The 14,337-nt window shown below is 47.6% G+C and overlaps 2 protein-coding genes across 10 annotated transcripts in view; one reads left to right on the top strand and one right to left on the bottom strand.

Moving 5' to 3' along the window:
• Positions 1–13,715, bottom strand: part of RASGEF1B (RasGEF domain family member 1B) — a 699,288-nt gene extending 685,573 nt beyond the window's left edge. For all 5 annotated transcript variants that reach the window (XM_084970673.1, XM_084970680.1, XM_084970675.1 and 2 more), the window contains exon 1: positions 13,652–13,715. The gene's annotated coding sequence lies outside the window, so the exon portion shown is untranslated. The remainder of the gene's footprint in view (positions 1–13,651) is intronic.
• Positions 13,716–14,086: 371 nt separating this feature from the next.
• VAMP9 (vesicle associated membrane protein 9) overlaps positions 14,087–14,337 on the top strand; it is a 29,850-nt gene continuing 29,599 nt past the window's right edge. For all 5 annotated transcript variants that reach the window (XM_084973725.1, XM_084973724.1, XM_084973726.1 and 2 more), the window contains exon 1: positions 14,087–14,217. In XM_084973725.1, the coding sequence (XP_084829851.1) occupies positions 14,140–14,217 (78 nt within the window). In that variant the 5' untranslated portion in view covers positions 14,087–14,139. The remainder of the gene's footprint in view (positions 14,218–14,337) is intronic.

The following is a 14,337-nucleotide window of genomic DNA, read 5'->3' as shown; positions in this document are numbered from 1 at the left end:
GTGAAATTTTCAGCCATTATTACTTTAGGTGATTTTCCTGCCCATTTCCGACTCTTCTTTCCTCTAGAACTTCCGTTGTGGTTATGTTGGTACAACTGTTCGTGTCCCATTAGTTTGTGAAAATTTGTTCATTTTTTTTTTTCTTTCTTTTTTTTTTCCCTGTTCCCCATACGGGATAATATCAAATATCCATCTTCAAGTTCCCTGATTCTTTCTTCTACCTGTTCACATCTGCTGTTGGGTTCCACCAGTGACTTTTTTTTTTTTTTAAAAGAATTTACTGTACAGATTGTATTTTATTTATTTATTTATTTATTTTGTCTTTTTGCCATTTCTTGGGCCGCTCCCATGGCATATGGATGTTCCCAGGCTAGGGGTCTAATCGTAGCTATAGCTGCCAGCCTACGCCAGAGCCACAGCAACGTGGGATCCGAGCCATGTCTGCGACCTACACCACAGCTCATGGCAATGCCAGATCCTTAACCCATTGAGCAAGGGCAGCAATTGAACCCGCAACCTCATGGTTCCTAGTCAGGTTCATTAACCACTACGCCACGACAGGAACTCCCCACTACTAGGGCTGCTTCCCATGGCATTTGTTTTTTGTACTTTTAAGCTCCAGAGTTTCCATTTATTTTCTTTTCATAATTTCTATTTCTTTATTGATAGTCTTTATCTGGTGAGATGTTTTTGTACTTTCATTTGTTTTTGTACTTTTAAGCTCCAGAGTTTCCATTTATTTTCTTTTCATAATTTCTATTTCTTTATTGATAGTCTTTATCTGGTGAGATGTTGCTACCACATCTCATTTGTTTTTGTACTTTTAAGCTCCAGAGTTTCCATTTATTTTCTTTTCATAATTTCTATTTCTTTATTGATAGTCTTTATCTGGTGAGATGTTGCTACCACACATTAATTCTTTTTTTTTTTTTGTATTTTAATCATTAATTCTTTAGATCTGGTTTGCTTTAGTTCTTTGGAACATTTAAAATAATTGATCAAAAGTCTCTGTCTTAGGGATTAATCTCCAAAATTTATAAACACCTCCTACCACTCAATACCAAAAAAACAAACAACCCCATCAAAAAATGGGCAGAAGATCTAAACAGACAATTCTCCAAAGAAGACGTATATACAGCCCAAAAAAACACATGAAAAGATGTTCAACATCATTCATCACTCAAAACCACTATGAGGTACCACCTTACAACAGCCAGAATAGCCATCATCAAAAAGTCTACAAACAATAAGTGCTGGAGAGGGTGTGGAGAAAAGGGAACCCTCTTATGCTGTTGGTGGGATTGTAAATGGGTGCAACCACTGTGGAAAACAGTATGGAGATTCCTCAGAAACATAAAAACAGAATTACCATTTGATCCAGCAATCCCACTCCTAGGCATCTACCCAGAGAAAACCATGACTCAACTCATGTACTCCAATGTTCATTGCAGCATTCTATGCAATAGCCAAGACATGGAAACAACCTAAATGTCCATAAACAAAGGAGTGGATAAAGAAGATGTGGCATATATACACAATGGAATATTACTCAACCATTACAAGGAAAGAAATAACAGCATTTGCAGCAACATGGATGGACCTAGAAATTATCATGCTAAGTGAAGTTAGCCAGACAGTGAGACACCAACATCAAACGCTTTCACTGACATGTGGAATCTAAAAAAGGACACAATGAACTTTGCAGAACAGATACTGACTCATAGACTTTGAAAAACTTATGGTTTCCAAATGAGACGGGTTGGGAGTGGGGGGATGTGCTGGGGGGTTGGGATGGAAATGCTATAAAATTGGGTTGTGATGATCGTTGTACAACCATAAATGCAATGAAATTCATTGAGTAATTTTTAAAAAGTTAAAAAAAAAACTTATCAAATTTTAAAAAAAAAGAAAAAATGCCACAGAGCTCAATATTGCTAATTATTAGGGACTGCAAATCAAAACTACAATGAGGTACACCACCTCACACCGGTCAGAATGGCATCATTAATAAGCCTACAAATAACAAGTGCTGGAGAGGGTGTGCAGAAAAGAAAATCCTCTTACACTGTTGGTGGGAATAAATTGGTAGAACCACTATGGAGAACAGTATGGGGGTTCCCTAAAAAACTAAAAATAGGAGTTCCTATCATGGTGCAGCAGAAATGAATCTGACTAGGTCGAGTGTTTGATCCCTGGCCTCGCTCAGTGGATTAAGGATCTGGCGTTTATTAAAAGTAATGAAATACCGGCATTTTTAGCAACATGGATGGACCTAGAAATTATCATGCTAAGTGAAGTCAGTCAGATAATGAGACACCAACATCAAATGCTTTCACTGACATGTGGAATCTGAAAAAAGAACAGAATGAACTTCTTTGCAGAGCAGATACTAACTCACAGACTTTGAAAAACTTATGGTTTCCAAAAGAGACAGTTTGGGAGCTGGGGGGATGCAGTGGGGTTGTGGGATGGAAATCCTGTGAAACTGGATTGTGATGATCATTATACAACTACAAATTTAACAAATTCATTGAGTAATAAAAAAAAAAAAAAAAGGATCTGGCATTGCCATGAGCTGTGGTGTAGGTCACAGACACGGCTCACATCTGACGTTGCTGTGGCTGTGGCACAAGCCAGCAGCTGTAGCTCTGATTAGACCCCATAGCCTGGAAACATCCATATGCCCCAAGTGTGGCCCTAAAAAGCAAAAAAAAAAAAAAAAAAGAAAAGAAAAAGAAAAGAAAACTAAAAATAGAATTACCATATGATCCAGCAATCCTACTCCTGGGCATGTATCTGGACAAAACTATAATTTACAAAGATACATGCGCCCCTATGTTCACAGCAGCACTATTCACAATAGCCAAGGCATGGAAATAATCTAAATGTCCACTGACAGAGGAATGGATTAAGAAGATGCGGTATGGAGTTCCCGTCATGGCCCAGTGGTTAACGAATCCAGCTGGGAACCATGAGGTTGTGGGTTCGATCCCTGGCCTTGCTCAGTGGGTTAAGGATCCAGCATTGCTGTGAGTTGTGGTGTAGGTCGCAGACACAGCTCGGATCCTGAGTTGCTGTGGCTCTGGTGTAGGCCAGCGGCTACAGCTCCGATTGGACCCCTAGCCTGGGAACCTCCATATGCCATGGGAAGCAGCCCTAGAAAAGACAAAAAGACAAAAAAAAAAAAAAAAAGAAGAAGATGTGGTATGTATGTGTGTGTGTATATGTATGCATATACATATATAAATATATATATACACACACACATATGTATATATACACACATGCACTACTCAGCCATAAAAAAGAATCACTTGTGACAGAACATGATGGAAGACAGTATGAGAAAAGGAAGATATAGATGTGACTGGGTCACTTTACTGCACAGCAGAAACTGACACAACATTGTAAATCAACCATAATTTAACAAAAATTTTAAAGATGTGGTACATATATATTATAGACTACTTAGCCATGAAAAAGAACAAAATGATGCCATTTACAGCAACGTGGATGCAACTAGAGGTTCTCATACTAAGTGAAGTAAGAACGAGAAAGACAAATATCATATGATATCACTTATATGTAGAATCTAAATTATGGCACAAATGAACCTATCTAAAAAACAGAAATAGGAGTTTCGGTCATGGCGCAGTGGTTAAAGAATCCGACTGGGAACCATGAGGTTGCGGGTTCGATCCCTGCCCTTGCTCAGTGAATTAAGGATCCAGCGTTGCCCTGAGCTGTGGTGTAGGTTGCAGACGCGGCTCGGATCCTGCATTGCTGTGGCTCTGGTGTAGGCCAGCAGCTATGGCTCCGATTTGACCCCTAGCCTGGGAACCTCCATATGCCACGGAAGCGGCCCAAGAAATGGCAAAAAGACAAAAAAAATAAAATAAACAGAAATAATGGAAACAACCTAAATGTCCATCAACAGACAAATGGATTAAGCAGATGTTGTATATATACACACAATGGACTACTACTCAGACATAAAAAAGAACAAAATAATGCCACTTGCAGCAACATGGATGGAACTAGAGACTCTCATACTAAGTGAAGTAAGTCACAAAGAGAAAGACAAATACCATATGATATCACTTATATCTGGAATTTAATATATGGCACAAACGAACCTTTCCACAGAAAAGAAACTGAAGGACTTGGAGAACAGAGTTGTGGTTGCCAGGAGAGGGAGAGAGGGGTGGACTGGGAGTCTGGAGTTAATAGATGCAAACTACTGCATTTGGAGTGGATAAGCAATGAGATCCTGCTGTACAGCACAGGGAACTCTATCCAGTCACTTGTGATGGAACATGATGGAGGATAATGCGAGAAAAAGAATGTACATGTGTACACACACACACACACACACACACACACACACACACACTGTAAATCAACTATAATGGAAAAGATAAAAATCATTAAAAAAAATTAGTGATAGACTCAAAGACATAGAGAACAGACTTGTGGTTGCCAATGGGGAGGGGAGAGTGATGGACTGGGAGTTTGAGAATAGGAGATGCAAACTATTATATTTAGAATGAATAAACAAGAAGGTCCTACTGTATAGCACAAGGAACTGTATCTAATCTCCTTAACGCACTAAGCGAAGCCAGGGATTGAACCCGCAACCTCATGGTTCCTAGTCGGATTCGTTTCTGCTGTGCCACAACAGGAACTCCTATAAAGACCATGATGGAAAACAATATTTTTAAAAAGAATATACATATATATATATATAACTGTACAGTAGTTAGTCAACTCTAATAAAAACATTGTTAATCAACTCTAATAAAAAAAATTTTAATGCCACAGAGTTCACTGTTCATACTAAGATTTCAGCCATTTTTCTTGAATAAACAACTCTTGGTTTACTTCAAGCCTTTGGTTAATTTTCAAAGTTCTAAAAAAGTGGATTCTGAAAATTTTAGCACGTTTTTTCATTGCTCTATTTTTTTGCCTTTTTTTGCCTTTGGGGGGGGGGGACTTTTTAGGACCGCCCCTGTAGCATATGGAAGTTCCCAGGCTAGAGGAGGAATCAGAGCTGTAGCTGCTGGCACGCAGCACAGCCACAGCAATGTGGGATCCAAGGCACATCTGCAACTACACCACAGTAACACCAGATCCCCAACCCACTGAGCAAGCCCAGGGATCGGATCTGCATCCTCATGGGTACTCGTCAGGTTGATAACCCGCTGAGCCACAGTGGGAACTCCCTTCATTGCTCTTAAGGAAGTGAAAATCTTTAGAGGTCTTTTTTCCTGCCACTTTTGCTGATAGCCTTCCATAAACTTTTCTAAGCCAAAAATAATTCAAACCATGACTAAATAGAAAAGCACTAGTAGCCAGTCACCAGCATCATGGGAATGAAGAGTTAGAAGTTGTGAAGTAATAAAGACATAACAAAGAGTCTATGGCTTCTGTGAAATTGTCCCATAAGGCCAGAATATCCATTAGTTTCCAACACCTCTTCATCCTCCTTTAATTAAAACTGCTCTCCCTTAAACACCAGCATCAAGATAAATGAGAGTAAGCTAATTCAATCTTATTGATTCCCCATTTTTGGTTAATCACTAGAATCACTGTTTTGTTTAACTACTAGAAATTGTTTTCTACTATTTCTAGGTCAAATTTACCTTGACTCGGTTACAATATTTCTGCAGAGAAATGTGCTCTACATTCCAAACCATCATTTTATAAACATTTAAAATCCAAAAGATTTGCTAACAAAAAATTAGCTGTCTGCTATTAAGGCTGAAGTCAAGACTGTAAAAATTAAGTGGGGTAGGCTAGTGGATGACTGGAGACCTCTGAAGTAAGTAACACTTAAGCTGGATTTTGAAGGATGGAGGAGGAATTAGGAGAATGTGGGGACAGATTAAATGTCCAAAAGCTGCCAGCTCAGAATCCACATACTATGACCTCGGATCAGTGAGCAGACTCTTTGGCCATAGTGGGAAATAATGTGGGAAGGAGATGGAGATTAAATTGAGGGAGATTTGGGGGCTTAAGAAAACAATAGAAACCCTTAAACCACAGGCAAAGAATTTGGACTCCACTTGTAGGACAATGGTTTACAACCATTCTCTGGCTTCCAATCCGCTTGAGAGATGCAATCACGCCCGTATCAGCTAAGGCACACAATTCAAGAGATCCTGAAAGAGGGGAAGAGTCAGTGGCGATGACGTCAGAGGGAGCTCCCGCTGTGGCACAGCAGAAATGAGTCTGACTCGTATCTATGAGGTTGCGGGTTTAATCCCTGGCCTCGCTCAGTGGGTTAAGGATCCAGCATTGCCGTGAGCTGTGCTGTAGGTCACAGACACGGCTCAGATCCCACGTTGCTGTGGCTGTGACGTCGGCCGGCAGCTGCAGCTCTGAACTCCATATGCCGCAGGTGTGGCCCTAAACAGCAAACAAACAAACAAAATGAATGATATCAGAGGAACGGGTAGTGAGCGACGTGAGGTATTTCAAAAAGCCCACTGGAAATTCTGACCTTCCTTCCCCGCTCCACTCCGCCCTCTCCCCCCGCACCCATGGGAACGGGAAGCCACAGGAGACTTTTAAAGAAAACACTGACTTTTTAAAAGTGTTCATGGCTGCTTTTTAAAGTATTTCATGGAGTAACTGCCTAATTGCCTAAACGCTAGACCAGTCTATTTCCGCCCTCTCTAAAAGTAGTTAATTCACAGAACACCCAGCCCATGGATGCCATCTGTCAAAAACGTTCAGCCCATGTAAGTCTGGGCAATCTCTCATCACATCCCTTTCTGTCAGAGATGCACAAACCACATTAATTAGCCTACTAAAGGATCTAAGACCTCCCACAGTAGAGAAACCTGTCCAGTTTTTTTTAACCCAGAGTTCCCCCATACTTATTTGATCACGGATCTTTTTTTTTTTTTTGCTTTCTAGGGCCGCACTAGTGGCACGTGGAGGTTCCCAGGCTAAGGGGTCTAATCGGAGCGACAGCTGCCGGCCTCCACCACAGCCACAGCAAGGCCAGATCCGGGCCACGTCTGCGACCACAGCTCAGGGCAACGCCGGATGCTTAGCCCACTGAGCGAACCCACAAGCTCACGGTTCCTAGCTGGGTTCGTTTCCGCCGCACCACCACGGACCTCCTGATCACAGGTCTTATACCTACAGACAGCCTAGCGTCCCGCAGGAAAGGTTCGGCAACGCTGGCCGAGGAGGTTCTGTGCGGTTGGGGCAAGTGGCATGTGGCTCAGTACCCCGGGTTGGGGCAAGTGGCATGTGGCTCCGTACCCCGCGGTTGGGGCAAGTGGCATGTGGCTCCGAACCCCCGCGGTTGGGGCAAGTGGCATGTGGCTCCGAACCCCCGCGGTTGGGGCAAGTGGCATGTGGCTCCGAACCCCCGCGGTTGGGGCAAGTGGCATGTGGCTCCGTACCCCCGCGGTTGGGGCAAGTGGCATGTGGCTCCGTACCCCCGCGGTTGGGGCAAGTGGCATGTGGCTCAGTACCCCGCGGTTGGGGCAAGTGGCATGTGGCTCCGTACCCCGCGGACCTGCTCGTGCAAGACCATCGGGCCGGAAGGGGCATCTCCTCTGCTCGCTGGAAACCCCGCTGCCGCTGCACCGCCTGGCGCTTCAGTGGCCTCTCCAGCTCCTCACGCAGAGAAGAACCCAGGCCCAGCCCTCACCCTCCCCGGCGAGTCCGCCCGAGCGTCTTCCTTCAGTCGGGCCGGGGCTGCTTCGGGACCCTCCCCAACGCCCACCGCCCAGCGAGGAACCAGCGCGGACAACGTGACTTCCTGCGTAACTGAGCACAGAACCGGGAAGGGCTGTGAAGAGCTGCTGAGCGAGGGGCAAAAGAGAAAAGGGGACCAGGCCCGTCTGGGCCTGAGTGAGTTACACAGGCAGCCGAGAAGGAAGTCGGAAGAGGGGCCGAGGCCTTCCTCCTCGCCCGCCTCTGCTTCCTCTGCAAACGCCCCGAGCGGGCCTTTTCGCAGCTTCCCCAGCCCCGCTGTAGGCGGCCTTCTCCTTCAAAGCTGTGCTCTGGGCGCCCCCTGCTGGTCCCAATGCAGATTGCACTTGTGCTTCGTTTTGCTTTTTAGGGCTGCACCTGCGGCACTTGGAGGTTCCCAGGCTAGGGGCTGAACCGGAGCTACAGCTGCGCCTACACCACAGGCGCAGCAACGCCAGATACGAACCACATCTGTGACCTACACCACAGCTCACAGCAGTGCCGGATCCTTAACCCGCTGAGCAAGCAAGCCAGGCCAGGGATCGAACCCGCAACCTCATGAATCCTAGTCAGGTTCGTTAACCGCGGAGCCACGAAGGGAACTCCTCAAGGCAGATTCGATTTCAAACCAACTACAGCCTAATGGTTGAAGTCGGGGTGGCCTGCAGAGATGTCTACCATCCACTCACCCTTTCTTAAACTTGGCTACGCTTCCTAGCAAAAACAAGGGTTAACCTTCTTTGGTACCAGCAACCACCAAAGGGGGGCTGGTAAAAAAGGAAATGGTAAAAAAAATTGCTGTACCCCAAACTGTGAAATCCAGCCCCCCTAAACTGCTTCCACCACTGTGTGAGGTGCTGAAGATTTAAAAATCAGTCCTACTTGGCCTCTACTCTCTGGACACTTCCAGGTTAGAGAGGAGAGATCCAACACACTTCTCAAAAGGAAGAATTTTAGAAAATTTCTGTAACATGTGCCTTGAATGATGATTCCAATATGTTCACTGAAACTATAAAGAAGCAAACTCAGGGGGAGTTCCCATCATGGCTCAGTGGTTAACGAATCCAACTAGGAACCACGAGCTTGCGGGTTCAATCCCTGGCCTTGCTCAGTGGGTTAAGGATCCAGTGTGGCCGTGAGCTGTGGTGTAGGCCGGTGGCTACAGCTCTGATTCAACCCCTAGCCTGGGAACCTCCATATGCCTCGGGTGCAACCCTAGAAAATCCAAAAAAAAAAAAAAAAAAGCAGCAGCAGCAGCAGCAAACTCAAACAGCCACATTACGCCTTCTTAAATATGCATCTTATTGGATAGGTTTGGTTACATGACATTACGGACTCATACTGATCACAACAGTCATTCATTGCAGAACACCTGCTGCAGGCCAGACAAAAACACTCGATGTATGTTCGTTCACATTATGAATTAGGTTCAGAGATGAGCCTGAGGAAGAAACTGAGGCTCGGAGACGCCAAGATTATACAACCAGCAAGTGGCAAAGTCAGCATTCAGATCCAGATCTGTTCAACTCCAAAGCCCCTTCAACCTCGCTCCGTCTGTCCAGTTACCACAAACACCACTGCTACCTGAGGTCTTCCTCCACCTGCTCGACGACCATACCGGAAAAGCCTAATGGGGCAAATTCCAGGCGGATTAAAGGTTTAAACACTAAAACAAACAAAAGGAACAGAAGGAAAATTAGGCAATATTTTTATATGGAGACAGAAAAGGAAGCCCTGACATCCCAGTCACGTCCACAGTGAGCAAAGCCCCACGTGAGGGCGCGAGCCTTAGGGAGCTCACAATACAATGCAGTAGAGGCTGTAGGCAAAATAAATTAAATACAGCCAACAGACTTTCCCCATGCCAGAAACAGCCGGTTGGAACACATAACGGAAAACAAGTTCCACTAACGAGAGCACCCCCAAGTAGCTCAGAATAAACATTTTAAAATTTGTCAATCCTGGGAGTTCCTGCCATGGCTCAGGGGTAAGGAACCTGACCAGTATCCATGAGGATACCAGTCAGTGGGTTAAGGATCCAGTCAGTGGGTTAAGGATCCAGCCTGTGGTGCAGGCTGGCAGCTAAAGCTCTGATTCGGCCCCTAGCCTGGGAACTTCCATGTGTCGTGGTGAGGCCCTACAAAGACAAAAAAGAAACTGTCAAGCCTTTATGAAGAAAGTTTCAAAGATTTTAGAGGAAGATATAATATAGAATAAATAGAAAGTCAACCTCCTGGTTTTTGAAATAAATATTCCTATAGGAAGAGTCAATACTGACAATCTATTAAATCTCTCCAATTTGCTAAATTTAAAAAATAAATTTGCTTTATTGAATCCGTTACTGAACCACTGTGATATCGGCTCAGAAAGAGGCCCATAAATCAACTTTCAAATCCAATTAACAGGCGTACCCGCCATGGCTCAGTGGAAATGAATATGACTAGCAGCCATGAAGACGAAGGTTCGATCCCTGGCCTCACTCAGTGGGTTAAGGACCCAGCGTTGCTGTGAGCTGTGGGGTAAGTCACAGATGCAGCTCACATCAGGTGTTGCAATGGCTGTGATATAGGCCAGCAGCTAGAGCTCCGATTTGACCCCTAGCCTGGGAACCTCTGTATGCCGTAGGTGTGGCCCTAAAAAGACAAAAAAATAAAAAATAAAATAAAATCCAATTAACAATGTATATGGGGGAATTTATTCTGTGGTAAAAGTGGCATTTCAAGCTACTGAGGAAAGTAGTCAATAGTCTATGAAACACCTGACTGCACATCCGAGGAAATGCAAATTCCTACCTCGTAAGAGAGGAGAACAAATTCCAGGCGGATTAAAGGTTTAAACATTAAAACAAACAAAAGGAACAGAAGGAAAATTAGGCAATATTTTTATATGGAGATAGAAAAGGAAGCCCTGGATTGTCCTGATGGCTCAGTGGGTAAAGCATCTGGCATTGTCACTGCTGTGGCTCAGGTTCGATCCCTGGGAACTTCCACATGCCACAGGAGGGAAAGGACAGAAAGACAGAGAAGGAGGGAGGGAGGGAGGGAGGGAGGAAGAGAGAAAGAAAGAAATGGGCCGTAGTGAAAAGTCTCATTTCTCCTTCCCGAGAGTCCAGCTTCTCACCCCTCTTTCTGCTCCACCCTCCAGATGCTGCCAAGTTACCAGGGAGAGAGGGAAATACCTGTGCTACCTTATATGACCTGCTGTGGTTTTTCTTCTCAGCTATTCCTTTTTTTTTTTTTTTTTAATTGTCTTTTTGCCATTTCTTGGGCCGTTCTCGCGGCATATGGAGGTTCCCAGGCTAGGGGTCGAATCGGAGCTGTAGCCACCAGCCTACACCAGAGCCACAGCCATGAAGGATCAGAGCCTCGTCTGCAACCTACACCCCAGCTCACGGCAACGCCGGATCCTTAACCCACTGAGCAAGGCCAGGGATCGAACCTGCAACCTCATGGTTCCTAGTCAGATTCGTTAACCACTGAGCCACGACAGGGACTCCTCAGCTATTCCTTCTGCATAAAACCAGAAAACAAGGGAAATGGAAGAGGAGGAGGGACAGAGGAGGAAGCACTGGGAAAGAAGGAGAGGATTCCCAGCTCTAAATGTTTCCAAACAGGTTGTGGACACTCCCTGAAGAGAGCGTCTATGGTAAGAAAAGGCTGGGGACAGCCGAAGCCAACAGTAATGTCACAAATTGGGAAGAATGACTGCTGAGTGGGCAGCCCTCCACCTGGGCTTGCTGGAGTGGCCCCAGGCTGGGGGGAGGGCAGGGGGTCGCAGGAAGCCAGCCAGCCAGCCCCAGAGCCCCTGCCAGGAGCCGGGGGGTGATGCAGTGTGGTGGCGAGAAGACCCTCGGTCACTGGGGAACCGAGAGCTACTTTCCAGGGGAGGTGAGGTCCAAGAGCTGCTCCCGCGTGACAACAGAGTGACAGCATGACAGGCGAGGTGGCCGCATGCTTTGTTGGCCAGAGTCCCCAGACAGCCCCTGAGCCTCCCAAAGCCTCAGACTGGCCGGAGGGAGCAGCAGCAAGTCTCCCCTGCCCGCACGAAGGGCACAAAAGTGGCTGGCAGAGAACTAGAGTGGAGGCTCCTGGCAGACTATGCAAACTGACGGCCAGGGGCAGGCAGAAGACAAATATTAGCAGCAGATGCCACCTTCAAGAGACCAAGGTTGTGAATGTGGAGCTCTCCCCCTCCACCGAGGTCCTCGCGCACAGGTGGCACCCCGTGGAGAAAGGAGAGAACGGGCGAATCCTGAGTTCACCGAGGAAACCTCCCGTTGACTAGGCTAAGCTCAAAACAAATACCAGATAATATGAGGTTCACAAAAAAGATAGCTTTTTTTTTTTAATTTTTAAGGAGTTCCCTGGTGGCCTAACAGTTAAGGATCTGATGTTGTCACTGCTGTGGCTCAGGTGTGACCCCTCACCCAGGAACTTCGGCATGCTGAGGACATGGGCAAAAAAAAAAAAAAAAAAAAAAGATAAGAGTTGTGTTACAAATTACATTTTCTGTTGCCGTACGCCTGAATTTGTGGGCTGTGCAAGGCTAACCCACCACACTCGCTTGAGAGGACTGTCTCCACATGAGGAGGTGACACTGAGAGGGGGACGACCCCACATCCACTTCTCCAACTATCGGATGCTTGTTGTCGTTACTGCAGCTCATGATTTCACTGCCCAGTGGCTTTCAGCCCCACGATTTACGAAACAGAAGGAGCAACACAAGTGTGGCCAAGTTCATTAAGCTTAGTTTTACTGTAAGAAAGGCCATACCAACGCATGACCTCAGAATCCACGTATTTCATTTTCCCACATCTAAGTGATGTAACCAGTGCTCGTAATTCAGTCTTCCCACCTGTAATGCAAGATATTATCCCCAAGTTGATTCACGATTTCCTTTACATAAAAGGACAAACGATTCAACCAAGCATTTTTCCCAGGAGCTATATAGTCTAGACCAGTTTTGCTGCTTGCTTGTCAAATCCAATTTGCCTGCACTGAGTTAAAATAAACTCAATCGACTACCTGTCTTCACCTCGTGCCAGGCACCCCAGAAGGCCATCAATTATTTCTCCTTTAAATTTATACCATTAGGAACAAACCAGTAATTCCCATCACCATAAAAACCTTATCACCATAAAAACTGCAACCACACATCTACAGTATGCTGCGTAATTATTTAATTTAAACTGGACGACTATCCCCATTTTACAGATTGGCACATGGAGTCTAGAAAGGTTAAGTTACAGCAAAGGCACAGAGTAAACGGCCGTGCCTGTATCTTGGATCCAAGGGTCCGACTTCTTTCCACTCTGCCACAACCCCTTGCCAATGGAAACATCTAAGCCTATCTGAAACTTAGTCTTTAAAACATTCTTGTCCAGGAACTCAAGGTCTAGGACTCGCCCGCCTCTCAAACCTGCCCCCGCTGCCGCACACCCTGCCTCTGCGCCGCACCCTCAGCCAACCCGGAGCGCAGTGCCCACGTCCAAGCCGCCACAGCTGCTCCGTCTGCCTGCCCTGCGCCACCGTCCTCCACCCCGGCCCTGACTGCGGAAACCCCGCTTCTGCTCCCGGGAGAGCCAGCGGCCTCCGCGCCAGCTGCGGCGATGCCTTCACCTTGCATTTGGCCTCGCGGCGACCGCCGGGCACCCGAGGCTGGCACTTGTCTGCACGTGCCTCCGTGACCACCACCAGACCATGCCCTCCCCCGGTCAGGGTCTGCAGCCTCGGCCTCCGCACACGCGTCCGTCCAGGCGCCCGGCGAGCGCGTGGGGGCTTCAGCAAATGCCCGTTGAGCTAACGCACGGGTTTTACTTGAAGTCGAGGTCTCTCTTTTACGTGTCCTAGGCTGCGACTGAATCCCATGTAGGTCAACACGGTGAAGTAACGGGCTCCTACGTGATTTTAAGGACGACCGCGAAAAAGGCGTCACTCACCCGAAGCCACTTGTTCCAGAAACCTCGTCGGGGCCTCATCACAGGCTCAGCCCCGGCAACAGCCGGCCCCGCCTCCCTCCCTGCCAATCATCCCCCCCCCGCGCCGGCCCCGCCTCCCTACCTGCCAATCACTCGCCCCCCACCCCGCGCCGGCCCCGCCTCCCTCCCTGCCAATCACTCGCCCCCCCCCGCGCGCCGGCCCCGCCCCCCTCCCTGCCAATCACTCGGGCCCGCCCCCCCCCGCGCCGGCCCCGCCTCCCTCCCTGCCAATCACTCGCGGCCCCCCCCCCCCCCGCGCCGGCCCCACCTCCCTCCCTGCCAATCACTCGCCCCCCCCCGTGCGCCGGCCCCGCCTCCCTCCCTGCCAATCACTCGCTCCCCGCGCCTGCGCAGACACCACCCTCTCGCGCAGCCCCGCCCCAGTCGCCGCCCCGAGGCTGTCGCGGGCGGTTGGGACCGCGGAGCCTTTCCTTCGCCGGCCGCCCGCGATGCCGATCACCTACAGCTGCATCGCACGTGGCCGAGCGGTCCTAGCGGAGCTGGCCCTGACCGGCGGCTCATACCAGGTACCCCTGCGGCGGCACTTCGGCCTTCGCCGGTTCCACCCGCCGCTCGGGCCTCGGCGCTGAGGGGCTGCCCTGAGCGGGCTGTGGGGGCGCGAGGCCCCGCCCCCGAGAGCGGCCTGT

Source organism: Sus scrofa, chromosome 8, assembly GCF_054392235.1.
Source record: "Sus scrofa isolate SSC_HxYL_T2T_F1_AM1 chromosome 8, Sscrofa_HxYL_maternal_Yorkshire_Landrace_v2.0, whole genome shotgun sequence".
NCBI lineage: Eukaryota > Metazoa > Chordata > Mammalia > Artiodactyla > Suidae > Sus > Sus scrofa.
Note: the sequence above shows the minus strand (reverse complement) of the source record. Positions and strands in the feature narration are given on the sequence as shown.